This window comes from Podarcis melisellensis (genome assembly GCF_964234715.1).
Source record: "Podarcis melisellensis genome assembly, chromosome: 14".
NCBI lineage: Eukaryota > Metazoa > Chordata > Lepidosauria > Squamata > Lacertidae > Podarcis > Podarcis melisellensis.
Window position 1 is genome coordinate 13,309,348 of NC_138546.1, and position 27,645 is coordinate 13,336,992.

Consider the following 27,645-nt stretch of genomic DNA (forward strand, 5'->3'; position numbering starts at 1 on the left):
GTCTCTTCCATTCCAAAGATGCCAGGGACTAGACACATTGTGCCCTCCAGAAATCATCTCCCATCATCCCTGACCGTTGTTGGCCAGGCTTGCTAAGACTGATGGGAGCTGTATTGCAACATCATTTCAAGGGCAGCATATTGGCTACCCTGTGACCTGCACTGGCTGGCAGATCTTTCCCATCCTCATTTAGACATACTGAGAACTGGAACCTTTGCATGCAAAGGAAAATCCACTACTGAGCCACTGTTAGAGACGTAGTTACCTGTTGCGGGAAGAGACCAAGAAGGGGTAATTTGAGTTTCGTGCTGAGATTCAGGTTGCCAACTGATTGGGCAAAAACAACCTGCATTGTGCTTGTGCCTTTAAAAGCTGCTTGATCTGCCGCTCTTATATGCTGCTTTTCTATTCAGGATCCCCAAGACACCTAATAATATTTAAGATCAGGATTTTTAAAAAAGCAAGAAGACAATTCAAAGCTACAAATGCCTAGTTCAAAATCCTTGCATCAGCTGCTTGGGCCGGGAGTGATGCCAGAATTTGCTCCCACAGCTTTCAAAACTGGCTATATTTTTGACACCTGCATATTGGTATAGACCCAGGAAGCAAGGGAGGCTGGGCCGTTAGGGCAACTGGGGCACCAACCCACCAACCTCAGGATGGGGACAAAACTGGAATCAGTGAACAGTGGCTGCCATTGGCTCTGGCTCTGTCTGTCATTGGCTCTGCCTCCAGTTGGCCTCTCTATCTTCTCCCCCTCCTCCATCTTCTCCCCCCAATGGGTACCACTGCCCATATCTTTGCACCACTGCAAAGGAAGGATATACCACCTGGTCTTTCTGAATGTGCAGGTTCTTTCTTAGGCTGCTGTAGCCTCTGGTGAGAGGCTCTCCAGGCCCGAGAAATTAATGTGCAATTCTTTTGTTGATAAAGCTCGTTTGTATTAGAACAGTGAGTCATGCTTTGTTGTATCCTTCTGATCTATTATCCGGACAGGAACCACCTCTTCTCTTTTCAGTGGCTAAATGAGACATGCCGCTCTCTGTGGGTTCTTTGACTTCACCTCACAATCTTTTGAGAGCAGTGATGTTTAAATGGCTCACACCAGTGTGACAAAAACGAGACAGCCTTCCGACCAGGTTGCCCTCTGGATTTAGTGATTCACAGGGAGCGTGCAAGAGTCTACTCGAGACTTGTTGCAAACCACTTTTAGCCGAAACCAAGGGAATGCTAGACCAAAGGGAAGGGGGAAAGCTTTTTCTCAGTCCAGGGGCCACATTGCCAGTGGTGGGCGTTGAGGCCTCAAATTTCAGCTGCCCCCTGTGCAATGCCAGAATTCAGCACCGCTTGCCTCTCACACTCCATTCTAAGTCATATTTATGGCATCCCCTGCCCTCCACACCCAGCACAACCCAATAAATCCACCTCTGACATTACCTTGTGGAAAACATTCTTGGGGACAGGAGGGATGGCAGGGATGGGTGGAGACAGGGGCAAAAGTGGGCAGAGCCATGGAGGAAACTCTTACCTCTGCGCAGTATAAATTGGAAGTTCCTACACACACATAACACCAGTCTTGAAAGACCTACATTGGCTCCCAGTACATTTCCGAGCACAATTCAAAGTGTTGGTGTTGACCTTTAAAGCCCTAAACGGCCTCAACCCAGTTTACCTGAAGGAGCGTCTCCACCCCCATCATTCTTCCCGGGCACTGAGGTCCAGCGCCAAGGGCCTTCTGGCGGTTCCCTCACTGCAAGAAGCAAAGCTACAGGGAACCAGGCAGAGGGCCTTCTCGGTAGTGGCACCCTCCCATCAGATGTCAAAGAGAGAAACAACTACCTGACATTCAGAAGACATCTGAAGGCAGCCCTGTTCAGGGAAGTTTTAAATGTGTGACATTTTAATGTATTTTTAATCTTTGTTGGAAGCCACCCAGAGTGGCTGGGGAGACTCAGCCAGATGGGCGGGGTACAAATAATAATAATAATTTGTTTTTGTTGTTGTTATCTATCCAGGCAAGGAAGAAGCGTTATAACATTTCAAGGACGCATTCCACCCAGGAACAGTGTGCAGAAGGACTGGGAAGGGTATGGCCTGAAGAAGGCCTTGTGGTGAAATATTTCATAGGGGAACAGTTGGGTCCAGAGGCTCCAGCTTGCGAGGGTGATTGGGAGGGTGACATTGTGTGCGTGTCAAACGGGGGCATCGCGCCTCCCTAAGCTAAGCAGAAGCTTCCTGGGCTTTGCGAAGGAGGGGCCAGGCCTCTGACAGGATGCTGAAGCCCTCCTGCCTCCTTCCCAAAGCTGGGCGGGCTTTGGGAAGGGGGGCTCTTGGACACTGTCAGAGCATCGTGCTTCCCTCCCTAAGCTGGGTAGAAGCTTCCTGGGCTTTGGGAAGGAGCACCAGGATTTCATACTTTAATACTCTAATTTACTGTGAACATTTAGAGGACTAGCCTAGCCCCCCTGGCCCACTGACCACATGCCACTGATCCAAGGATGGGTGAGAGAGAGAGATCTGCAGAGTCACATTTGGCCTCCATGCCTGGGATTCCCCACCCTTGAGATTGACAGTGATGGATCACCCAAGCATAGACGTTGCGCAACTCTACCGCAAGCCCATGGGAAAGTCAGATCTAAGGACATACAACCTTCCTTTACCACACCCCCTGACCACTTCCAGCATCAGGTCTGTTCCAGAACCTTAAGGCCAAACTTGGGGGTTTCAAGGAGATACAGTACCTATTTTTAAAAGGAAGGTTCCTATGTGAAAGTCAGCAATGTAGCAGGCAGGTCCTCCCGCTGCTGCTGTTCAAGGAAGTTTTTAATGGTTAATGTTTTACTGTGTTTTCAATATTTTGTTGGGAGGCATCCAGAGTGGTTGAGGCAACCCGGTCAGATGGGCAGTATGTTGTTGTTGTTGTTGTTGTATCATCATAATAATCATCACCAAAGGGAGAAATTCCACCCCCAAAAAACCAAACAAAAAACTTGTTTAATGAGCCACTGCTGTCCACAACACTGATGATTCTAAAAGTACACGAGCAAAAGGCCTGTTTAAGGATTTACCACCTTTCAAGGTTATGATTCAAAGTGGGCTGAGGATGAGGCGATTAATCTGGCAACATCCCAGTGGGTCAGCCTCCCCCCCCCCCAAAAAAATGAAAAGGGGAACAGGTCCTTAATTCTCCCCGCTCTTTGGCTCCAGCATATTTCACTGCTGAAATATGAGCAACTCCACTCGGCTGAGATGGAACGAGAAATTTCCTCCCAAGAGTTAGGGAAGATGCCCATAACTCACAGGGAGCACAGTGAGTTAAAAGTTTTCCTTTCCCTTTTGAAAAATGACCTCTCTGCTTTGATCACGTGTTCAGTTTATTGCCATACATGGACTCCTCTCCCCCCAACGTATTTGATAGCACTAGTTCAGGGTAGAATGCCAGGTTGCAGATTCAGTTCCTTGTGTCCCCATTATGTGCCTTAGATCTTGGGCAGCTGCTGCCAGTCAGTGAAGAGGCAACTGGGTTAGGTGAACAAATATTCTGGTTTGGTATAAGCCTAGAGCCGATTCCTTTGTAAAACGATAACAAAGACCACAAAGGAGACAGTGTGGAACATGAGAAGCCACCTTACACTTGTCTAGCTCAATACTCAATACTGTCTACACTGACTGGCAGCTACTCTCTGGGACAGAAGTGCCTCAGCTGGGGATGGAGAGCCACAGCATTAGCTTCCTGGTGGGTGCCTTCTGGCCACTTACAAGGAAGATGAGAAGGAGGGGAGGGGCGGCCCAGACGCCAGCCTGCTGTGGGTGCATTGCCAGTAGTGTTCGATTGGCACCTTGCCCTACAGCCACCTCCCTGCTGCCTCACTCCTTTAACAACAACAAAACATGCAAATTGAAGACCCTTTTTGATTTGCTAGATCTGACTTCTGCTTCCTTCCTTCTAGAAACAGTAGCTGAGGGGGCTACCAAGGAAGGAACGAAGGAAGGAAGGTAGGTAGATCAGGGGGCAGTTGCTCTTAGTAGTGGAAGGCGGGGACGTCTCCTTCATTGGAGCTTTTTAAGCAGAAGTTGGATGGTCATCTGTCAGTTGTGGTTCCCTGCATTGCAGGGCAGTTGAACTAGGTGGCCTTTTGGGGTGTGAAGTCCAATTCCACGATTCCATGGCGGGGGTGAGAAGCACCAACGCTTCCACCCATCCAAAGAGACTGCCTGGAATGGGTGGTCCTTAGGACCCCGAGGACAGACCGGGAAGACTGTGTGTGTGTGTGTGTGTGTGTGTGTTTATCTGTCTGTAATTCGAAGGTGGGCAGCGCCAGCCAGCATTGCGCTGCCTGGGGAAAGTAATGATAAGCGCCTTAACCCTTTGCGCGACAGGCAGCTGCAGGAAAAAAAGAAGATCCCTCCTCCTTCTCCTCCTCCACCCTCCCCTTACACCGGCTAGGAAGACCATGTGCTGCCGTCGCTACTGCTGCTCCCTCCTCCAGCGACTGGCGGAGAGACTGCCCAGCGTCTTCCCCGCGACAGGTGCTGCTGCCGGCTCTCTCCCGCGGCTGATGCTGGGATGCAGAGCGTTGGGTCTGGGAGGCTGATTCTGCCCTCCATCCTTCCTGAGCGCTGCGAGGGGACCCGGGAGGTGCACGTCCAATGGAGCAAGATTACATCCACATGCACAATGGCTCTCTGCACGGCTGTGGCTTAGGGTACATACCTGTCGTCTACTACAGCTTGCTTCTTTGCCTGGGGCTACCAGGTAAGGCATCACTTAATGGGGGAGAAGGAAAGAGATCGGGGCGGGGAGCGGGGAGGCTGGTCCAAGCCCCAGGACGCTCCCTGGACCACTCTAGAGAGAGAGCGATTCGATGGCAGCCCACCAAAACTTGGCGCCTGGCTTTAAGTTCCAATGGCTTTCCCCTACCCAACCCCACAACAACTATGGTGACTCTTTAAGGATGTGTGGGGCAGGGGGCCATGAGGTCTGCAAAAATGGTTTTTTCGGGGGAGGGGTCACAGTCCCTTTGCAGAGGACACAGTGGCTGGTTTCCATGAAGAAGGACTCTGCTGGGGTTCAAGTATAGGTGCCGGGGCTGAGACTTGGGGAGACCCCTCAGTAAATCCCCACTGGGGAGCCAACAACAGACAGACAAGGTAGGATGGAGTGGGAGAGAAAAAAGAGAGTCTGGGGCAGGTGAGGTGTGTTAACTCTGCGAAGTTGGGGTTTAGCAAGTCTTACTGGTAAGTATCCTGCCTCCGATCAAAAGGCAATCTGGTCTAGCCTCCCGCTTTGAACAGTGGCCAACCAGATGCCTCTGGGAAGCAGGGCATCAAAGAAGCAGCCCTTTCTTGCTGTTAATCTCCCAGCAACTGGTGTTCAGTGATAGACTTCCCCTGAAGCTGGAGGTTTTGTTTAGCCACCGTCATGACTTTATAGCCATTGATAGGCTCGTTACCTCCGTGAATTTGTCTAGTCCTTCTTTTGTTAAGAACTCCCCGTCCCTATCCAATGCTTTCCAAACCATGTCCCGACAAGACTAAGGCGGCTGGCAGCACACTTTTATACAGAGTGATTCGCATAAGTCAATGGGGGCAGATCTCGCCCACAATTACAGCCTGTGCATGCTTACAGGTTTCCTGGCATGCTGTTTTTGCCTCCCAACAAATGAGCTGTCCGTGGTGCTGACACAGCAACGACTGCTTTGAGAGAACACTTTTCTGGCTCACGGTTCAAATGCATCAACTCCGTCTGCCAGAGAAGCGGCTTGACAGTTGTTGGGTTTTTTTAAAAAAAAACATGCTTGGCAGATGCAAGGGAAATATGGGGTAAGGGGGAGAGAACGATAATACTGCTCATAATACCTGTGAAACTTAGAAATGCAGACCTCCAAGACAACGTTTGCAGGTGAGCCTCATTACTTGTGAACCATTAAGCTAATTCTTTAGAGAGCAAAGTCTTCTCGGAGCAGGGGCTTTGAAGCCTTAGAATCCCAGGGTTAAGGTCTTGTATGTGTGAAATTGTAGTGAAATGGCTTATTCTACTGCAAACTGCCCTGTGAGCCTCAAATTAAGGGCAGTATATAAATTTAATAAATAAAATAAATAATAAACAGCAAGAAGGAATATATATATATATATATATATATATATATATATATATGCAGGTTTTGGTGTCCTCGGGTGTCTTCCCGTGTAAAAGTTGGGGTGTCTAGGCTTTTACACGGGAAGACACCCGAGGACACCAAAACCTGCATTCCTGTACCCGTGAAAATCTACGAAAGCATATATATATATATATATATATACAGGGTGCTTTTAAGTTTTGGCAGAAGAACTTCCTCTCTACTGAATAACCACACCCAGCTTCCTCCCTGGCCAATTGCACTTAGAGGTTTTCATTTCTTAAGTAAACCAAGTGGATTAATGCTCTAGAGAGAATTAGGCTTGTTAGGACAGAGGTGTTCAGTGTGAAAATGAGCCACTATGGAGAACTGGCAAAACATTTCAGCCACATCACTCAGCAAGCTCCTTGATAACCTTCCCCCTTTTCATTCTCACAACAACCCTGTGAGGTAGGTTAAAAGTGAAGAGTGGCCGGCCCAAGGTCACTCAGTGCAATCCTATCTACACACTTTCCTGGGAGGTAAGTCCTATTCAACTCAATGGGCTTTACTTTTCAGTCAGATATGGATAGAATTCCACTTGCAAGCATCTGCAAGGCAAGTCCAGCCCTTTAGCCACTACTCTGTGCTGCCTCTCCACTCAGATTGTGGACAAAATAGGATTAGAGCTTCAGAAAAAACACATCATCCATTTGCCACCCCTGTGGATTTTATAACCAGATCATTTTAATAAGATCTGGTTGTCTGCTTTCAAAAAAACAAAAACAAAAAACAATGCTGGTAAAAAGTGCAATTCAACAGCCGCAGAAGCTAAAATTCAGACAGTTAACCTGTATAAACCAGCTTCAGAGTTATAACTTGACCAATAAACTTCCAGACATTTCATGGGGGTTGCAAAATGCAGAATGTCTTCCTTCTGAAAGAAAAAAATAGTGATTCCTTAAAATCACTGGCATAACTGCCGTGAAAGAGTTTCCCATATGGGGGGGTGCCCTTTTCTTTTTCTATGTACATCATACGTTCCCTCCCAACCCTGTCCTCCAGTTCAGTTAAGTAACATTAACAGCACAGTCCTATACATGATAGCTCAGTCGGTTGAGCATGGGTCTCATAATCTTGTGGGTTTGAGCCCCATACTGGGCAAAAGAGTCCTGCATTTCAGGAGGTTGGACCAGATGATCCAACTGTGATTCTATGATTCTATGTGCAGTCCAATTGAGTTCAATGAGGCTTACTCTCAGGTAAGCAGATATAGGATTGCAGCCTAAGTGGGTTGTTCTGGATTTTGCTGTTGCTTTTTATTAAGCAGTGGCGTAGCATGCAGGGTGCAGGGGGGGCCAGCCGCACCGGGCGCAACATCTGGGGGGGCGCCCTCGCACTCGCAGCTCTCTGCCCCTACTAAAATCCACGGGTTAGGGGGCGCAAATTACTTGCCTTGCCTCGGGTGCTGACAACCCACGCTACGCCACTGTTATTAAGACTTCTTAACCACTCTTCGCCATAAAATCCCAGAGCAGCTTACAACAATGAAGCAATACGCAGTTATAAAAACAGATAAAACCATTATGATGATAGAGGAGGCAAAAGTTTTCCAAATGGAACAGGGTGGTATGAATTTGACAAGAGAAGCGGGATCCCACAAATCAAAACTCGTCGACTGTCAGAAGCTAAGATAAGGAGGTGTGTGTTGGGAAAGCTGCACAATGCTTTCCCAACACATCTCCATAAGGAAGGAGTTCCACAGTATAGGAGCTGCCACAGAAAAATGTCCTCTCCCAGACCACCCTTCCCTACAATACTGAGGGTGGCAGAACTACCAAAAGAGACCCCCTCTGAACACCTGAGAAGATCAGAAGGGATGGAAATGGCCTTTCAGATATTTGGGACCCAACCTTTCGAAAGCTTTGTGAGATTGTAGCAGGTTCCTACTTTAGAGTACACACACCAGACAACAGTTGGATCCTTTTGAGTTGGGTCTGTCAAGTGGGGAATGGGGGAGAAGTTTGTTTGTTTGTTTGTTTGTTTGTTTGTTTGTTTGTTATTGGATTGACATACTGCCTTCCAGCCAAAGCACCCAAAGCGGTTTGCAGCTTGAAGATGAGAGCAAAAATTTGTTTGATATAAAACAAAGACTGACAGAATCCTCTCGTGCCAAGGGGGAGATGATGGGATGTATACTTCCTGGCCCTGTGTTCCTTTCTTCTGCCTTCCCTCAGGGTCTGCAGCTCCCAGGGGAGGTAGTATAGGAAAGAGCTTATTTAAAGGCTAACCTCCCAAACTCACACTTTCTGAAACATTGAAAGAAGCTAAACGCAGCCATCCTTAGAAACCCGTTCTTCTCTTAATTTTTGCAGCGCGGTTCTCCTGCCAAGTAATGTGTACTAAACATGCACCCACTGAGATAAAGTATCCAACTTTCAACACAGTCATGAAAATAACATGTAAAAATGCGTGTATTAGGCAAAAATCCATACTGAAATGCTGATAAATTTCCACAAGGACTTTCTCTCCCACCCCCGAGGGGATTCAGAGAATGATGTAGAACTCAGCTAATATCTGTGATGTCTAAACCACAGAGCCTAGAGCTTGCTGATCAGAAGGTCGGAGGTTCAAATCCCCGTGACGGGGTGAGCTCCTGTTGCTCGGTCCCTGCTACTGCCCACCTAGCAGTTCGAAAGCACATCAAAGTGCAAGTAGATAAATAGGTACCACTCCGGCAGGAAGGTAAACAGTGTTTCTGTGTGCTGCTCTGGTTCGCCAGAAGCGGCTTAGTCATGCTGGCCACATAACCTGGAAGCTGTACGCCGGCTCCCTCAGCCAATAAAGCGAGATGAGTGCTGCAACCCCAGAGTTGTCCATGACTGGACCTAATGGTCAGGGGTCCCTTTACCTTTACCTTTAAGTTGTTTTAAACTATTTTTAATGTTGTGTTCTGATGTTGTAACCCACCCTGGGACCTTAGAGTGAAGGGTGGTGAAATGATGATGATGTTAAGATTGGGGAAATGAGGCACTGAGAGAAACCAGAACAGACAGATTCACCCATTCCCAACTGACAGGCATGTTTTTATAGGAATACAGCCGCCTTATATTGAGTCAGAAGACAGTTTCATCTAGCTAACTACAGGCTACACTGACTGGCAGGGTTTCAGCAGCAGAGGCTCCCAGCCCCTCCATGGAGGAGCTGGGGATTGAACCTAAGACCTTCTTCATGCCAAGCAGATGCTCCACCACTGAGCTACACCCTTCCCTGGTGACCACAGAATGCTGACTATTTGGGGTGCAGGTAAAAAAAAAATGGGCAGGAAAGGGAGTATTGTGGGAGGGAGCATGGCTGCCTGGCTCGAGCAATGGCCAGGAGGACTCCAAGCTGCAACATTTTGTTGCAGGTTCCACTAGTCAGGTTGGGTCAGGACCTGATCCAAGGTGGGTCACAACGGGAGCATGACCACCATGCAAATATATGGTAAGAGATTATGAAATTGGTCCCTAAAGGTTAAACTGGTCTAGAGATACCCAATGGAAGGGAGGCGACCTTGAGGGATCTTTGCAAAGGAACCAACAGGAGGGGCATTGTTAACTGAGGGGTTTTTTTTGGGGGGGGGGGATTCCCAGCAATGGACCACATCAGCCAGTAGACAAACACCAGAGCACAGACACTCTAACAGCTGCTTCCGCTGCAACTGAAGCGGACTAGACAGCCAACCTTAGCAGCTAGACCAAGTCCTGAAGATTTTGAGGAGGCTTAATTAACAACTCCCTCTCAGAAATGAAATACACTCTCTAAAGTGCCTCCCCCCCTTCACAGACACACTTACAGGACCATTAAATCCAGAGTTTACAATTAGCTAGCTGCACTGCTGGTGGGTTTTCAAGATCATCAAGGTGACCTCTTGTTCTCTGCCTGTTTTGTGGATCTGGAGAGGATTTCATTATGTCAAGCGCAGCCAAACCTTCCAGAGTAGCTGAATGATCTGTTTTTAAAACACCATTCATTATAGAAAGAAAATCTGCTGCATATTGATCTGGCTGGGCAAGCAAGGCTTTGGAAGCACCGTGTCGTTTGCATCATCTTTATTTGTCAATGATTAATAGATAAAGATATATCGGAGATGCTCGCCCATGCCTAACAGCATATCATTGAAATGCAAGGATGACGGCTCTGCTTACTGACTTACAAATCCTTCGCTCAATGTGGAAGCGCTGCTGTTGCAAACAATACTTTATTGGCTCTTAAGCTGCAATTGCTCATTTTGGAAGCCGGCATTGCAAATTCTGCATTGCTGAGTAGTTAATCATGCCGTTGTTACTCTGCGTATATACACTGAAATATTAAGTATGCCCCCTCTCCCTCTCTCTCCCTCCTTCCCTGCCTCCCTCTCTCTCTCTCCACCTCCCTCCTTTCCCATCTGGAATTGTATGCCAAGAATTCAGATGAAATGTTCCTAGAGGGGGAGAGGAAAGCAGAATGGATATGTCCACCCAGCAGATTCACTCTGGCTATAATACAGCATCTTTTTTCTTCAGTATCTGAGGCTGGGGGCAGGGAAGGGGAACCTCCTACAAAAGGGGAGGGTTAGGTCTGCCTCTTGGGTCTCCTCTCACACAGGAGCCAGGGTAGCTGTTGACAGAATTGATCGAGTCCACCTTAAGAAGCAGAGCGCAGGAAGTTAATAGAAAGCAATCAGACACACCATCTGTATCTTCCTGAAAAGAGCTGGGTGACAAGGAACATAGGAAACTGCCTTATATTGAGGCTGGCCATTGTGTCCATCTAACATGGCAGTGGTGGCTGGTGCCCACTGGGGCTGGCAGGGCGAAAGGCAGGGAGCCCAAACAGGAGGGGGAGCCAGAGCCAATGATAGATTGAGCCAGCAAATTCTAGTGTTATCCCCATCCTCCTCTCTGCTGAATTCTGCAGCAGCAAAACTAAGGACTAAGGAGGAGGAAGCTGACAGCCACAACCACCCGCTGGAATGGTTGCAGGTGAGAAGGCAGACAAGTAAGAGCTGGCTGGGGTTTGTGGAGCAGTTCCCTGTTTTCCCCAATGGACCAGTCTGCACTGCAACTCTACAGCAGGGTTTCAGGCAAAATGCGTTCCCAGCCCTATCTGGAGATGCCAGGAATTAAATCTGGGACCTTCAGAATACAAGGCAGATGCCCTGGCACTGAGCTACAGGCCTCCCACTCTAGTAAGGCTTGGGGGAAATGGCTGAAGAATTCCCCCTTTGTTTCTTACCACTGCAAATATCGGCTAGGTAGTTCTTCCTAAAGAACAGCAGCTTTATTGGGGCTTAAGCTCTCATGGCCTAGAGTCAGAAGGGGTGTGCAAGTATCTCTGTGTGTGATACACATGTACACACAAACACACATGCTCCCTCTCCTTGGACAACATGGGTGGCCTGTATTTCTGAAGGCTGAATTCATTCAATTAGGAGTGAGGGCACTGCTAATGAAGTGATCAAAAGAGACCACAAGGATCCCACGCACAACAATGCCTTCGCCGCATGCACTTCCACAGCCTCGATTCAGGAATGTCATCTGAGGACAGGGTTTCCATTGCTAGCCTCCACGGCTGTACATGTACAGTATGCTGAGCATGGAAGAAATGTGAGGGTTTCATTTCAGGCTTGCGATAAGACAAGGACGGCTTGAGCCGCTGAGTTATTGGCAGGGAGGGTTTGTGCAGATGTGCTGGGGAACAGGACATTTATCTAAGGCAGGGGTGGGCAGATGGTAGATCTGGTCCGGCTAGTAAATTGCTGGGTGATCTGCATCAGCGAAAGGTTTCTGGCTTCCAGTCATAAACAGCAACAGCCAAAGCCTCTCTCCACCCCCACCCCCTAAATTGGGAAGCTGGAAATCTCGGACGTAGATTTCAATGTGCATTTGGAGGTTGTCTCACTGTATGAAAGGGGCCGTAGCTCAGCGGTAGAACATCTCCCATGCATGCCAAATGCCCCAAACTCAATCCCTAGCATCTCCAAGTAAGACAAATACAGTGGTACCTTGGGTTAAGTACTTAATTCGTTCCGGAGGGCCGTACTTAACCTGAAACTGTTCTTAACCTGAAGCACCACTTTAGCTAATGGGGCCTCCTGCTGCTGCCACGCCGCCAGAGCGCAATTTCTCTTCTCATCCTGAAGCAAAGTTCTTAACATGAAGCACTATTTCTGGGTTAGCGGAGTCTGTAACCTGAAGCGTATGTAACCTCAAGCATGTGTAACCTGAAGTGTATGTAACCTGAGGTACCACTGTATAGAGAGATTAGACAAATATATGGAGGACAATGGCTACTAGCCATGATGACTATGTTCATCAGAGGCAGTAATGACTGAATGCCAGTTGCTAGAAACCTCATGAAAGGAGAGAGTTCTTGTGCTCAGGTCCTGCTTGTGGTTGGCTCCTGTGAGAACAGGATGCTGGACTGAATGGGCCATTAGCCAGATCCACCAGGGCTCTTCTCATGTTTTAAACAAACTACAGCTCCCAGAATTCCTTGGAGGAATCCATGACTGTTTAAAGTGGTGCCATCGGAATATCTGAAAACTGTAGGTGATGAACAGACAACGCTAGTGGGTTTTAAAGAGGCTTTGTGATAAACCAAGGTATATTGTAAGAAAGAAACTGAGATGGAAGGTTATTATCAAATTGGCAATACTACATAGAAAATGTGTAAAGATATGAAAAATGGATGATTGAAGGAGGTACTGGTGGAAGTTCAAAAACTGTAAATTGGTAAACATGGTTGTCAAAATTATTTGTTAAAGAAAAACTTAATAAAAATTTATATATATAAAGTGGTGCCATCATCCTTTAAATGTATGGTGTCAATGTGGCGGTATATAGGCACTTGGATAATGAGTTCACCGCCAGTATATAGGAGATGAAAGAGAGAGGATGCTAATGTTTCTCTCTGTCTGCTTTCTCTGTGTGGCAGCCAGAATGGAGGACAGTGATGGGGAAAGCTTTGCCTGATGAATTTCTGCCTGTCAGAGAAGAGCAGAAGCCTTGGGTTGCAGGACTGACAGATATTGAAAAGCAATTTATTATTCCTTCACATCAAGCAGGGCTTGTGAAAATTGTGCCAAATGATAATGCTCTGAGGCTCAGAAAGAGGGACAAATGACGGCTTATGTGGTTAAAGTGAGATAGTGTCTATTTTTGTTGCAAGGGTAAAAGATCCATAAAAATGGCTCGGAGGGAGGATAAAAAAGTAGCAGGTGGCAGGAAGGAGTATGCATTAAAGACACTTAGCCCTGGTCAATACCATGAGTCTGGCAAGAGTGTCTGCTAAGCTGCCACTGTTTTAAAATACAATTTCCAGGGGGTGGAAGAGCTGTGGCGGCAGATGCTGTTTAATTTCAGGCAGCAGGGAAACAGCAGCACATTGGGCACAACTTGGAAGTAGCCTGTGGTCTCGAGCTTTGAGTTTCTGCAAGGAAGCGCCCGCTGATTGTTTTGCTAAGCCAAGGTCAGAGCAGTGATTTCAGCAGCTGCTGAAATGAGCGCGGCACATGATGTTGGAAGTACAGCCATTTTGCACAGTAATAACAACCTTGAAGAAGTCTTATGTCCAACAGGCATGCCTGGATTCCTCGCACTGCATGGTATCAGCACATAGATGGGCAGAATGTGCTCAAGGGAAGTAATCCCCATGAGGATCGTTCAAATGAGATGGGTTTGTTGAACCTGGAGAAGAGAAGGCTTAAGGGGAGACACACCAGGTGCCTTCAAATATCTGAAAGCAGACTTCTCCATGCACCTCTGTGTTGCTCAGAGTGCAGGATTAGAGCCAATAGGTGGGGGCTGCAAGGAGAAGATTTTGGCTAAACGTTAGTAGGAGGTTCCTAACTGTAAGAACTGTTCAACGGTGGTATGGACTGCCTAAGGAGGTGGTGGGCTGTTCCAACATCCCTGCATTGAGCAGGTAGTTGATATCGATCCTTTGGCCTGCCAGACATCCTTTGTCTACAGTTTACATAATCTGGCCACTGGCCATGTTGGTTACTGGAGGGCCACAGGTTTCCCATCCCTGGACTAGATAAGATCATTAGAAGAGCCTAATGGATCAGGCCAAAGGTCCATAGAGTCCAGCATTGTGTTCTCATAGTGTCTATGGAAAGCTCACAAGTAGGATCTGAGTACAGTAGCACATATGGAGACGCAGGGCTTGCTGTCTCTGGGAACTTCAATGGTCTTCACTGGGTTGTTTTAGAATTTTCCTTCTTTAAGCATTTCGCTCCTTGAAATAAAATTGCATGTCTGCAAAAACTGAGGTTCCCCCTATCAGTTCATCCCTGCCTCTTGTGTTTTTGTGACTTTAGCTTCCATGCCTGGCCATTGGAAACAGAAGGAATGGTTAGCAACATAGCTGATTTTTTTATTTTTTATTTTTGCCCTGTTACAGGTCTATCTGATTAATAGAACCTACATAGATTGCACAAAAACACACACACACAATGTTCTAAAAGGTGCTGCAAACAGTGATGGATTGTGGTCCAACTTGGGAAAGGAAAGATGACCTCGGGACTTGGATCAGGGATGGAGGACAGGTTGGATGAGTCAGTTGTTTGGCAGCCAACTTTTTCCTTCCCTTGCCTTAGGCACTGTTATATATCCGCATGGCAAGCACATCAATTAACAACAAAAGAGTTGGGCAATTCCCCCCCCCCTTTGTACAAGATGCTCAAGCTGCAACAGAGAACGAAGCCAGGACTCTGCTAGATCAGTGCTTCTCAAACTATCTGGGGAGGGGGGGAATATTACCGGTGTGCCAGGGACTGGTGCCACATTTGGTCCCTGAATTGTCCCACCCAAACTGGGCTGTGGTGGAGTCGCTGCAGACTAGCACCCAATGGCCTGTGGACCAGCACTGGTCTGCAGGCCAGCACCTTGAGTATCACAGCTCTAGATGGCCTGCTTATTGAGCACTCGTCCTGATTTGCTTGCACAAAGCTTTCAGGGAGGTGAGGGCAGAGGAGAAATTCAGTTCAGTTCACCTTTAAAGGTGAACCTTCCTAACTTGCTCTGGCAAGATATAAACTCGAAACACCCCAGTCCTCCAGAATTCACACTTCTTGGGATTTTGCAATGCAAATCTCTCACTGAGCTGTCAAAAATTGCATGTGCTTGGGTTAAGTATGCATATATATATGCTTATATTCACTTTAAAAATGCAATATATTAGGGGAGATTGCTTTGCAAAAGTATGTATCAATTAGACGAAATTACATACAAAAATTGTGTATATGAGGAGAAATATTTGCTTTAAATGCTGATGAATTTTCATGGGGGCTTGCTTTTTTGAAGAAAAAAAAGCAAATTGATGTGGAAGAGCTGGATTTAATATTGGAAAAATGTTGTAGTAGTAATTTTAATTGTTTAGCTATAAGGCATAACAACAATAACAACCGTACAGAATTGAACCACAAATCTGGCTCTTAATTTCCTGACTGCCAACATAAACAGAGAAACAGACAGAGTAACATGGTTTTACAGCAAACAAACAAACAAACAAAAACCCCACATGAACTCATTTGGTGTAACACAATTCTTATTGTGGCTATACTCAGACAGATTTTTTTTCTTTTTAAAAAATAATAATAATTTTTATTAACCGGCCAATCAAATCAAATTAAATCACATCACATAAATTCCGAATTACAAAGCCGAATTTTAAATTTTGTTGGGGGGACCCATATTTCAAGATCCGAAGAGGGATTTTTCTTCATGGCGAGCTTTAGAAAAAGAACCCCGGGTGATATACTCCTCTATTGCTGTTTTGCAGAACGCAGAGTAATTTCTTATAGCAGCCATCAAGAAAGGCAGAGGGCATAACACTAGGGCTTTGTTCTGTGAAAGCAATTCTACATGAAGCCCTAGCAATTAACTTCAAATAGTTAGCTGCCCTGATGGTCTGTCTAAATACATGGATTCATTGGGAAAATGAGAAACTGAGAGAAACCAAAACTGACACATTGCTGCATCTAACCACTGTTGAACAGCTCTTACCACCAGAAGGCTCTTCCTAACATTTAGTCGGAATCTCCTTTTTATTGTCCTTTGGAGTGATTGGTTCAGGTCCAGCCCTCCAGAGCAGCAGAAAACAAACTTGCTCTATCTTCCATGTGACAACCTTTTACATATTTGAAGATAGCTATCATATCTTCCCCCAGCTTTCCTCTTTTCCAGGCTAAACATACCCAGCTCCTTCAACCATTCCTCATAAGGCTTGGTTTCCAGACCCTTGATCATCTCGTTCGCCCTCATCTGCAGACATTCCAGCTTGTCAACATCCTCCTTAAACTGTGATGGCCTCTGTAAACTATATCCTTTATTGAAAATACATTCTGATTTGTTTGTCTGGCATATATATAAAGGTAAAGGGACCCCTGACCATTAGGTCCAGTCATGACCGACTCTGGGGTTGCGATGGTCATCTCGCTTTATTGGCTGAGGGAGCCGGTGTACAGCTTCCGGGTCATGTGGCCAGCATGACTAAGCCGCTTCTGGCAAACCAGAGCAGCGCACAGAAACACCATTTACCTTCCCGCCAGAGCGGTATCTATTTATCTACTTGCACTTTCATGTGCTTTTGAACTGCTGGGTTGGCAGGAGCTGGGACAGAGCAACGGGAGCTCACCCTGTCATGGGGATTTGAACCACCGACCTTCTGATCGGCAAGTCCTAGGTTCTGTGGTTTAACCCACAGCGCCACCCAAGTCCCTGGCATATATATAGCTTCCTGCTAATCAGTCTTTCACCCCCACACTTCTCAATGCATTTCCCTATCTGCAAAAAGGTCCATTGGCTTGCTTCTCAAAGGGGATTTGTTGTGCTAGGGTGGCAAGACTGATTTGACCCACTTTAATTACACAGACCTAACTTTCCAGTATGCACTTGAATTCCTCTTGCAAAATACTGACGGTCTCCAGGCACTCTTCTTCTTCACTCAGACAATAGGAAACAGACAGCTCTTGTGCATCTCAGACTTGCCACTTACTATCTACACATGATTGGTGGGAGAAAGGTGCAGAACAAAAATGCAACTAAGGAGTGCTCTCTGTTCCACTCTGATGAGTGGAGGAAACTGTCAGCTATCTGCCAGCAGTCTGCCTGTGTTCATCCTTAGAGGGCATCCATCACACACTCGATTGCAGAGTGAGGAGAACAAGACCAGGCAATAGCTCATACCTGAAATTCGTGGTATTTCAGGAGAGTCACACTGACATTTGCCTCTGGCAGGCGGCACCCATTCTGAAAACATGGGCTTACTTTGCTTGGTGAGGATTGATGCCTCAGAAGGGATCGCAAAAGATCACAGACTTCTTGGGACAACGGGATAAACAGCCATCTTTGCCTAGGGATCTCACTAAATTCATGTTGTTGTTTAGTCGTTTAGTCGTGTCCGACTCTTCGTGACCCCATGGACCAGAGCATGCCAGGCACTCCTGTCTTCCACTGCCTCCCACAGTTTGGTCAAACTCATGCTGGTAGCTTCGAGAACACTGTCCAACCATCTCATCCTCTGCCATCCCCTTCTCCTTGTGCCCTCCATCTTTCCCAACATCAGGGTCTTTTCCAGGGAGTCTGCTCTTCTCATGAGGTGGCCAGTGAGCACTCAGGGCTGATTTCCTTCAGAATGTATAGGTTTGATCTTCTTGCAGTCCATGGGACCCTCAAGAGTCTCCTCCAGCACCATAATTCAAAAGCATCAATTCTTTGGCGATCAGCCTTCTTTATGGTCCAGCTCTCACTTCCATACATCACTACTGGGAAAACCATAGCTTTCACTATACGGACCTTTGTTGGCAAGGTGATGTCAGAGACAGAAATATAAGAGGCTGCCTTGTTCCAGGTTAGACAATTAGGGTTCACACAACTTTCTTTGATGGAACGTAAGAGGCATCTTTGCCCCAGGTTAGACTACTTGCCCACCTATCCCAAAATTGTCTCCTGCAGGTCAGGGTCATGGTCCAAGTTAGTGGAGTTTGCAGCAAGTGTCAGGCAAGAGGCAAGGTCAGAGCAGTCCATGGTCAGGTTTGGCTGAGGCAGGAGATCCAGTAGTATGCAGAGCACAGAGTTGGTATATGAACTTTGTGGTTCTATATACTGATTTACTTGCTTGCTTTTTGCTGGCTTATTCAATAGGCAAAGAAACCCGTGGCAAACTACAAAACCAGCTATATCAGAATCACCAATAAGACACATCTAAAAATGAATATATTGTGACTGTATTTTTTTTATTTTAAAAAATGTTTTCTTTTATAGTGTCTGTGGACCTGGATTGAGCTAAAATGGATCTCCAGACCTAATGCAGAAGAGTTAGTGCAAGAAGCCCTGGATTCTAGCGAGCCTTATCTCTCCCTTATCTTAATGACAAGTCTCTGGGCTTATTTGTTTTATCTATTTGTTTTATCTATTTGTTTTATAGATGTTTATCTAGCTTTTCAGAAGACTTTTCTCACCAAGTGCCAAATGTAACACACTTTAATGAAACAAAAAAGCACAGTTTAAAACTTAACACCAACCTTAACAATAAGCAACACACACACAAAAACCACCACAATTCACCAAGCACAGTCATAAAAAAAACCCACACAGTTTCAGCAGTGTGGAGGCAGTGTGGTGTAGTGGTTAGAGTGGCAGACCAGGGTTCAAATCTCAACTTGGCCATGATGTTCACTGGTGACCTTGATCCAGTCACTGCCTCTCAGCTTAACCTACCTCACTGGGTTGTTGTGGGGGGTTAAATGAGGAGGGGGAGAAGCATGGTTACCACCTTGGGTTTGCAGAAAAGGTGAACTATTAATGCAAGAAATAAATTCATTCCACTTAAAATCAGTCTACAAAACATCAGTCCAGGGATGAGGCCTGACTGATCCCCCTTGGAAGTTGGGATAGGGGAGAAATTTGGTTCAGTTTGCACCCAAAGGTGCATAGAATCTCATCTCCCCGTCTCTGTTAAGAAACGGGCAGCTGCATTTCTGCCCGGTGGTAGCTATTAGACCAAGCAGATCTAATAGCAAAAATGTGTTAGCTTGAGTGCTGAGAGACGGATTATGAGCAGCAATTGAAAGGATTTCCTTTAGCAAAGTGATGGTGCTCAACTACCAAGACATGCAGCTTTTTATTGGCAAATTACAGTGGAACCTCAGGTTGCGAACGTGATCTGTGTGGGAGGCATATTTGCAACTTGCAGTGTTCTCAAGCCGCAGCACCACATCTGCACATGTGCGGGTCACAATTTGGCACTTCTGCGCATGTGCAAAGCGCGATTTAGTGCTTCTGCGTATGCGCGAGTGCCAAAACCCGGAAATAACCTGTTCTGGTACTTCCGGGTTCGGTGCAGTGCGCAACCCAAAAACACGTAACCTGAAATGTCTGTAACCCGAGGTACCACTGTATCTCGCAATCCATTTAAGCACCAAAAACCCATTTTCAAAGCTGAGTAGGAACAGAAAATCGCAGTGAGCAAGAAGCTTAACGATGGAATCATAGAATTGGAGAGTTGTAAGGGACACCAAGGGTCATGCAGTCCAACCCCTTACAGTGCAGGAATCACAGCTAAAGCATCCTGGACAGAGGGTCACCCAACCTCTGTTCAAAAACCTCCAATGAAGGAGAGTCCGCCACCTTCTGAGGGAGTCTGTTCCACCGCTGAGCAGCTCTTGCCATCAGAAAGTTCTTACTAAGGTTTAATTGGAATCTCCTTTCTTGTAAATTGACTCTATTGGTTCAGCTCCTACCCTCTGGAGCAGCAGAAAGCAAGCTCCATCTTGGGAACATCTCAAGAGGCATCCAAATGCATAGAGACTGATGGAGAAACAACTATCCAAAATATATTATGGACTATATTTATGGGAAATGAAGCTTAAAGCGGCATTTAGAAATCTAAGAGGAAGAGCGGTAAATGCCAGGCCATAAGTGGCAAATAATATGCATTCAAGCTTTCACTAGAAGGTGCATATAAGGACATCATTTCTGTTGCTTCTTATTCAGAGGAATCCTCCTAATTATTCTTGATTGCCTTTTCAAGGCCAATCAGCACGATCTGGAGTTTAACATTAAATGTGGCGCATTTCGCTCCGCAGAAATACTAATTGCTGTACACATATAAAAATGTCAATACTTGGCAGCGTGCGCTGTTGGTAAACCAAACCTCTGCGCTTTTGTTCATGCACTAATTAAATGGGCTTCGGCAAGTGTGGGTGGGTAGAGCTTTGCATCAGGCTGAGCCAGCACGTTTTGCAGGGAGGATGGAATTACGGTAAATCAGGGCTCAATTAAAGAGCGTGTTCTGAAGGACCGTGTCCTGGATCCATGAAACACATCTCCTCATCTTCCAACACTGAGATTAGGAAACCTGTGGCCCTCCCATTGTTGTTGGACTACAACTCCCATCAGCCCCTGCCAGCATGATCAAAGATGATGGAGATTGTAGTTCAGTAACATCTGGAGGACACCCGTTTCCTCCGTCCATGTTTTATTCCAAATCTCTTTACATCAGACCCCATCCCTGAAATTAGGGATGCCAACCTCTGCTTGGAAAAGGACTCATGGGCAGGCAGGTGGGGGCTGAGGGCAGACTGGGGGGGGCGGGCAGAACCCCATCAGTTCCATTGGACCAGCCTCCATTTCTCCTGTAAAGCTAACAAAACTCTCCTATCTCTCTCCCTCCCTTCAGCTAACATTTTGACCGTCATCATTTTGTCCCAGCTGGTGGCACGCAGGCAGAAGTCCTCCTACAATTACCTTTTGGCTCTGGCAGCCGCTGACTTGCTGGTCCTCTTCTTCATTGTCTTTGTTGACTTTTTATTGGAAGACTTCATCTTGAAAAAGCAAATGCCAGAGATCCTGGACAAAATCATCGAGGTCTTGGAATTTTCGTCCATCCACACGTCCATTTGGATTACTGTGCCGCTGACCATTGACCGCTACATTGCTGTCTGCCACCCTCTCAAATATCACACGGTTTCTTACCCAGCCCGCACTCGGAAAGTCATTGTCAGCGTTTATATCATTTGCTTTCTGACCAGCATCCCTTACTACTGGTGGCCCAATATTTGGAAAGAAGACTACACAAGCACACTGGTCCATCACATCCTCATCTGGATCCATTGCTTCACGGTCTACTTGGTGCCCTGCTCCATCTTCTTCATCTTAAATTCCATCATCGTGTGCAAGCTTCGCCAGAAGTGCAATTTCCGCCTGAGAGGCTATTCCACTGGGAAAACCACCGCCATCTTGTTTACCATCACCTCCATTTTCGCCATCCTTTGGGCGCCCAGGATTATCATGATCCTCTATCACCTTTACGTCTCGCCAATACACAACAGCTGGTCAGTCCACATTGTCTCAGATGTTGCCAACATGCTGGCGCTCCTGAACACAGCCATCAATTTTTTCCTGTACTGTTTCATCAGCAAGCGCTTCCGCACAATGGCAGCCACAACGCTCAAGGCTTTCTTTAAGTGCCAGAAGCAACCTGTCCAATTCTACACAAACCATAACTTTTCCATAACTAGCAGTCCCTGGATATCTCCAGCCAACTCCCACTGTATCAAAATGCTGGTTTACCAATACGATAAGAATGGAAAGCCTATAAAGATATCGCCATGATCCTCACTCAAAAGGTTTCCCAGTGGAGGAAAGTTCTTTTCAAGTGGTTACATCAATGGGCTGCAACTGCCGGAGGAGCAATGGTCACTGCTAAGAGTGGCTGTTGGATTTAATTTCTCTCCCAGAGTCAGGAGAGTTGGCTAGAACTGTTAACAGGAGCCTTTGATATCGGGGAGACAGAAAGAGGCAGCGAAGCAGGCTACATCTCCTACAGGGCCTTGAAAAAAGAGGCTTTCAGAAGTGGCAATTAGATGTCTGAGCACTGATGCCATGGAACATTGTTGGTGATAATAGGCCACTGTGAAGTGTACCTGAATGAACTTATGTTCTAACCAAGCATACACCTGTACTGAACCTTTTCTCTCTATATATATACATATATAAATATATATTTGATGGGGTTATTTACATTATCTGCCCTGGCTTGGTTATTTTTTGTTTACAAATTGTCACGGAGTTCTACCACATGGATTATTCCAATGTTGAAGACAAGAAGCGATCCATCTGCAAAGTATTGATTTGTATGGTAGCTCAGTATGTCTTTTTAGGTTCTCTGGAGGAATGACACAGAACTGGAAGAAGCCATCCTGTGGCCCACAAGGCAACATGAGAGCTGTAACTTATCCTTTTCACTATGAGTGCTGTGTGTCACGGAATGGTTGAGCACATTGTGCCAAGAGCAGGCAAGGGATTTCTTGAGCAGAGAACAAAAATAACATATTTGAGCATCTTTTTTTTAAAAGAACCTTTTTTGAAAAGTCCATATTGAAGCTCACTCGGTGCTTTGATCCCTGGGTGATGCTGAATTATTTTGTGATCTATATGGAGACAATAAATCTCACAGAAGCCCGAGAAGACAGCAAGACTTTCTTGAGTGGGCTCCTAATGCTTATTTGTACACATTTGAAAAAACAACAACAACACCATGAATGTATGGAGAATGGGGTGCTTTTTGTTTTTTTATGCGCTCGAGAATTAAATCATTTATCTTTCAGAGTTACCTCTCCCTCCCGCTAAAAGGGGTTCGGAGGTAACATCCATGAGACCTCATAGCGTAACAATGACCAAGAAAGAATCACATTCTTTCGGCAGTATGGTTAGAACATTTTTAAATAAGCAAGTCCTTCAGAAGCCCAGCTTCGAAAGCATATGACAAATGACACCAGAGTTTCTGAGACGTTTGGGAAACAGTTGAGGGGATATTGTACTTCACGGCTTGCTGCTGAATAACTGCGTTGGTCAGTTAACTCTGGCCGTATAGTACGGGGAATGTAACTCCTGGTGTGCTAAGCACCGTCGTGGGTGTGGGATTTCAGCAGACCTCCGCACACTGGACTGCGTTGTTTCCTCACATGTCTCAATCACCTTGTTCATTGCTAGCCCAGTTCTTCCGTCCGTTGCTTTCAGGAACAGGAATATGAATCCCATGACAAAGAGTTGTGGAAGAGCATTGCCGGGGGCTGTATGATATGCAGAGTCCAATCGGCAGCTATAAAGAAAGGATGTGTTTTCAGCCTTTTTGCAAAGGTGTATTATTATTATTATTATTATTATTATTATTATTATTATGAATTTAGGGAAGCTTTTAATATATGATGAATTATTGTCTTTTAATGTTTTGTTGGAAGCCGCCCAGAGTGGCTGGGGAAGCCCAGCCAGATGGGTGGGGTATAAATAATAAATTATTATTATTATAATTATTATTCAATACCGCCCTTCATCTGAAGATCTCAGGGCGGTTTTCAATCTAAAAATAAAACAATGCATTCACATAATAACAAACATAAACAATAACAAGCAAACACACACACACAGTTTAAAAGGCCATTGATTGTTTAATTAGCCAAAGGCCTGGTCAAAGAGGAATGTTATTGCCTGGCGCCTAAAGATATGTAATGAAGGCGCCAGGCAAACCTCTCTGGGGAGAGCATTACACAAGCGGGGTGTATAGATTTGTGGCATGAAAACAAATGCAGGTCAACTGTAGCTTGTAATCACATGAAGGGCCCATTTCCAGGAGAGAACCATGAAAATTTGCACATGCGGTCAAAGTGTAGAATCGGGGCAGTTGCCTGATATCTTCATATGAGACCAAAGGAGGGTGACTCACCCATGTAGTATGTGGATACTGAGATTCTATATCCCTAAGGGCCTTGACCCTATATGGAAGTCACAGCTATGATCAGGTCTAGCCCATGATTTTGGGACCCCCTGGGCAAGTTGGGCCATCCTATTTTAATGCTACTATGGCTTCTTAGCCACAGGGTTGTCACTTGACTCGCCACCATTCCCCATGGAAAGGGGGTGCCCTCCAGATGTTGTTGAACCAGAACTCCCACCAGCTGCAGCCAGCATGGCAATGATAAGGAACGATGGAAGTGGTAGTACAGTAATATTTGGTGGGCGCCACATTGACTATCCCCGTTCTAGGGCACCTGTAAGCCAGGTTTTAGCCTCGGTTCGGTGCTGACAACCAAACTTCCCCTCCTTAGCTATCAAAGATCTTTTGTGTAGATGTGAGTTTGCACCACAACTTGCAGGTTGTGAGTAGGAGAAGGAGGAGATTGTTGTCACTGGGGCTTCCCCTTCCCCGATTTGGATACTGTGCAATTCATATATTAAAACATTGGTTGCAGTAAAACTCAGAAAGTAATGTTAATTGTCAAAATAATGACCAGTGAAAAGAGCGCACAAGTATATCAGCTTGAATTTTATACGAAGTATTGGTTTTCTCCTCCTACCACTTCCTATCCTTAACTTCCCAGTTCTCTACATTTTTCACTTTGCAAGTGGAAATGAACCAAAGTTTACCTTCGAACAGTTCTTAAGGTTGGAGGAGTGTAACACCTCTGTTTTATCATTCATTTGGACTTTGCTTAATGGAAGGCGGATGAAGGAGTTAACGTGATTGTATACATCAAAGTGCAATATATCCTTTTTTAAAAAAAAAAATGCATCTGATAACTGGGGAGTGGGAGGTTTAAACTATTTAAACTATTTATAGTCTGCATTTAACTCTGTTACGTTAGCAAAAAAAAAGCAACTGAATGTTTAGATTTAAAAAAAAAAACTTTTTAAACCTTCTAGGTGGAAATCAATTGCCATATACTTTTACTATTTTTAAAAGACGAGAATAAAGGTCTGCCCTTGGTGCTTCCATTGCATGCCCTGCCAGCCCTCTCAGCTTTCGCAATGTCTCCCCTTTTTAGGAGGCTTGGATTTGTCCAAACAAGGGGCGGAAGCTTGTGGAAGCCATTAAGTCTCCTTTAGCATCACCACCCATAACTGAGCACTGAGCTACCACAGTGTTTGTCTGCTTTAATGGCCTGTATATCTCTCTCTCAGGGCCTTTCCGGGGCCAGCTATGACAGTGCAGTGGAAGAGACCCTCCTTTGTACACAGAAGGTCCTAGGTTCAATCTCTGGTGTCTCCAGGAAGTACATAAGAAGATCCCTGACGCATCAGGCCAATGGTCCATCTAGTCCAGCATCATGTTCTCACAGTGGCCAACCAGATGAATGCAGGAAGGCTGAAAGTAGGGAAGAAGCACAACAGCCCATGTGCAGCTCACAGCAGCTGGCAGTGTAGTTAGAACATTGCAACCAATAGCTTTATCCTCCATCCAAGTTGCTGACCATCACTACATCTTCTGGGAGCAAAATTCCACAGGGAACTTCCAGCGTTCCAGCATTCAGCATCATTGGGCAGCCCCAAGTCATAGTCTTAAAATTTTATTTGCTTGTTTAAGGACAAACAACCCTAAGAAGGGGGAGTAGGAGGGATCTTTAAAAAGGAAGTTAATGGCAAGTTTAACAAAGATGGCAGGAGAGAGGGGAAAAGAAAATTAATGGCAAGTTTAACAAAGATGGGTTTAACAAAGATAGGTGGGACGCGGGTGGCGCTGTGGGTTAAACCACATATCCTAGGACTTACCGATCAGAAGGTTGGCGGGGTGAGCTCCCATTGCTCAGTCCCTGCTCCTGCCAAGCTAGCAGTTTGAAAGCATGTCAAAGTGCAAGTAGGTAAATAGGTACCGCTCTGGTGGGAAGGTAAACAGCGTTTCCATGCACTGCTCTGGTTCGCCAGAACCGGCTTAGTCATGCTGGACACATGACCCGGAAGCTGTATGCCGGCTCCCTTGGCCAATAAAGCGAGATGAGCGCCGCAACCCCAGAGTTGGCCACGACTGGACCTAATGGTCAGGGGTCCTTTCACCTTTACCTTTAACAAAGATGGCGGAAGAGAAAAAGAGAAAGAAAACCAGGAATGGAGGGAGGGAGGAGAACCCACCAAAAAGCCACTGTCACATAATAGATGGTGGGTGTTTATCCTTCCAGGCACAATGTATAAATCTCTTTAAAAACAGAAGGATAGCAAGAGGGGCTTTGAGTTGCACATCATCAACGGTCAGCACCTGGACCACAGACTGGGCAAGAGCACAGATCGCCTGGTCACAGTCTTCCCCACTATAGTGTTGTGAATTTCAGTTTCAAATTTAGCCATAGTGTCTCAATTTGCACTCAATGAACACTTTGTGCAAATCTGCCTCCTTTTTCTCTACTTTTGAAGAGGAGTTTTATCAGGCCAGGAAGCAGACGATGAAGAAAGTTCTCCCAGAGACCATCAAGAGCCACTGGCAGCCAGAGGAAATCCATACTGGGCTCGATGTACAGCAGCGGATGACAGGGTTCTCACTCGACCTCTGACTAGCCACACTGCTGCTGCGTGCCAGAACAGAGGGTGAGAGGGGCAAGGTGGCAGCAAGGTCAGTGCAGGGCACACGCACCAGCAGGGGTGCTGAATTGGCTGCACTGATGCATTTGCACTGCGCCACCTCACCCCCTCACAGCAGAGGGGTGCAGGGGACCAGAAATCAAGTGAGTGCCATCGCCCCAATCCACCATCCGCTATTGTCAATCGATAAATAGCCTGAGCCTGACTTAAGGCAACTTCTTATGTTCCTTCTCACAACCTGTGAGGAATTCCCAGCCCTCCAGATGTTGCTGAACTACAACTCCCATCACCCCTGACCATTGGCCATGCTTGCTGATGCTAGCAGTTGAAGTTCAGCAACAGCCAGAAGGTCAATGGTTCCCCACACCTGTCATAACAAGAGCTGCTGGGGACCGAATCTTGCATCTTCAGTTTGCAAAAGGGACCCTCTGCCACTGGACTATGCCTGGGTGAAGAAGAAGCACTGTCTCATTACTTCTGGTGGTGTTTTTATTGAAGGACACATTGGCACAAGTGGCAGGCTCATTGCTTACTTGTGAATGGGAGAAGGGTCATATTTTGCATCCTGGTCCAACCAAACTACGCACAAAATATTGTTGGGGAGGACCAGAGAGCAAATCCAGCCTCCTCAAGCAATCGCTTGAGCCTTGGTCACCTTGACTCTCCTTTGAGGACCTTATTCTATTCCCTTGGTTTATTGATACGGAATGCAATGACTGTTGATAACTCATAAGTGTCTTGCTGAATTATTTGCAGCCTCCAACATCCACACAGTGAGTATTTAACCAAGGCCAAAAGAAAATATAATCGAGACCCTGGTGGAAGACAAAGAGAGGGAAGCTTCCTGTATTTTTAATTGATTTTGGTGCCTCCAGTTGTAACAGGAAGGGAAAAGAAAGACAGCTGGTTATATCAGGCCAGGCAAGAAGTTACCCGTCTACGTGCTTAATTTTTTTTTTTAAAAAAAGTTATGAACAAAGTTTTTATTTAAAAAGGAAAAAACCACACAGAAATAATAGGTGCAAACTGTTCTTCTAAGGTGACTTACTACTACTGCCTATTTCAACTGTAATTGTTGATATTTTCATAAGTAGAGGTTATATTGTGTTTGGCAATACCTGTTTGTATTCTAATAAAATCCTCAGCTCCAGGGGGCTGCCTGCCTATTG

General features: G+C 46.0%; 1 protein-coding gene across 2 annotated transcripts; it reads left to right on the forward strand.

The window, feature by feature from the left end:
• The first annotated feature begins 4,275 nt into the window (after positions 1–4,275).
• GPR139 (G protein-coupled receptor 139) lies at positions 4,276–23,308 on the forward strand. 2 transcript variants are annotated; one of them, XM_081888898.1, is made up of 2 exons: positions 4,276–4,756; positions 20,808–23,308. In XM_081888898.1, exons 1-2 carry the CDS (start codon positions 4,651–4,653, stop codon positions 21,740–21,742), a joined length of 1,041 nt encoding a protein of 346 aa, XP_081745024.1. In that variant the 5' UTR covers positions 4,276–4,650; the 3' UTR covers positions 21,743–23,308. The 2 variants fall into 2 exon arrangements, with proteins under 2 accessions (XP_081745024.1, XP_081745025.1); XM_081888899.1 differs by lacking the exon at positions 4,276–4,756 and adding an exon at positions 11,059–11,104.
• Positions 23,309–27,645: the final 4,337 nt, after the last annotated feature.

Coding starts and splice junctions, on each gene's coding strand:
- GPR139 (XM_081888898.1), top strand. CDS start 4,651: ATGGAGCAAGATTACATCCACATGCACAATGGCTCTCTGCACGGCTGT. Junction 4,757..20,807: donor TCTTTGCCTGGGGCTACCAG/GTAAGGCATCAC, acceptor CCCTCCCTTCAG/CTAACATTTTGACCGTCATC.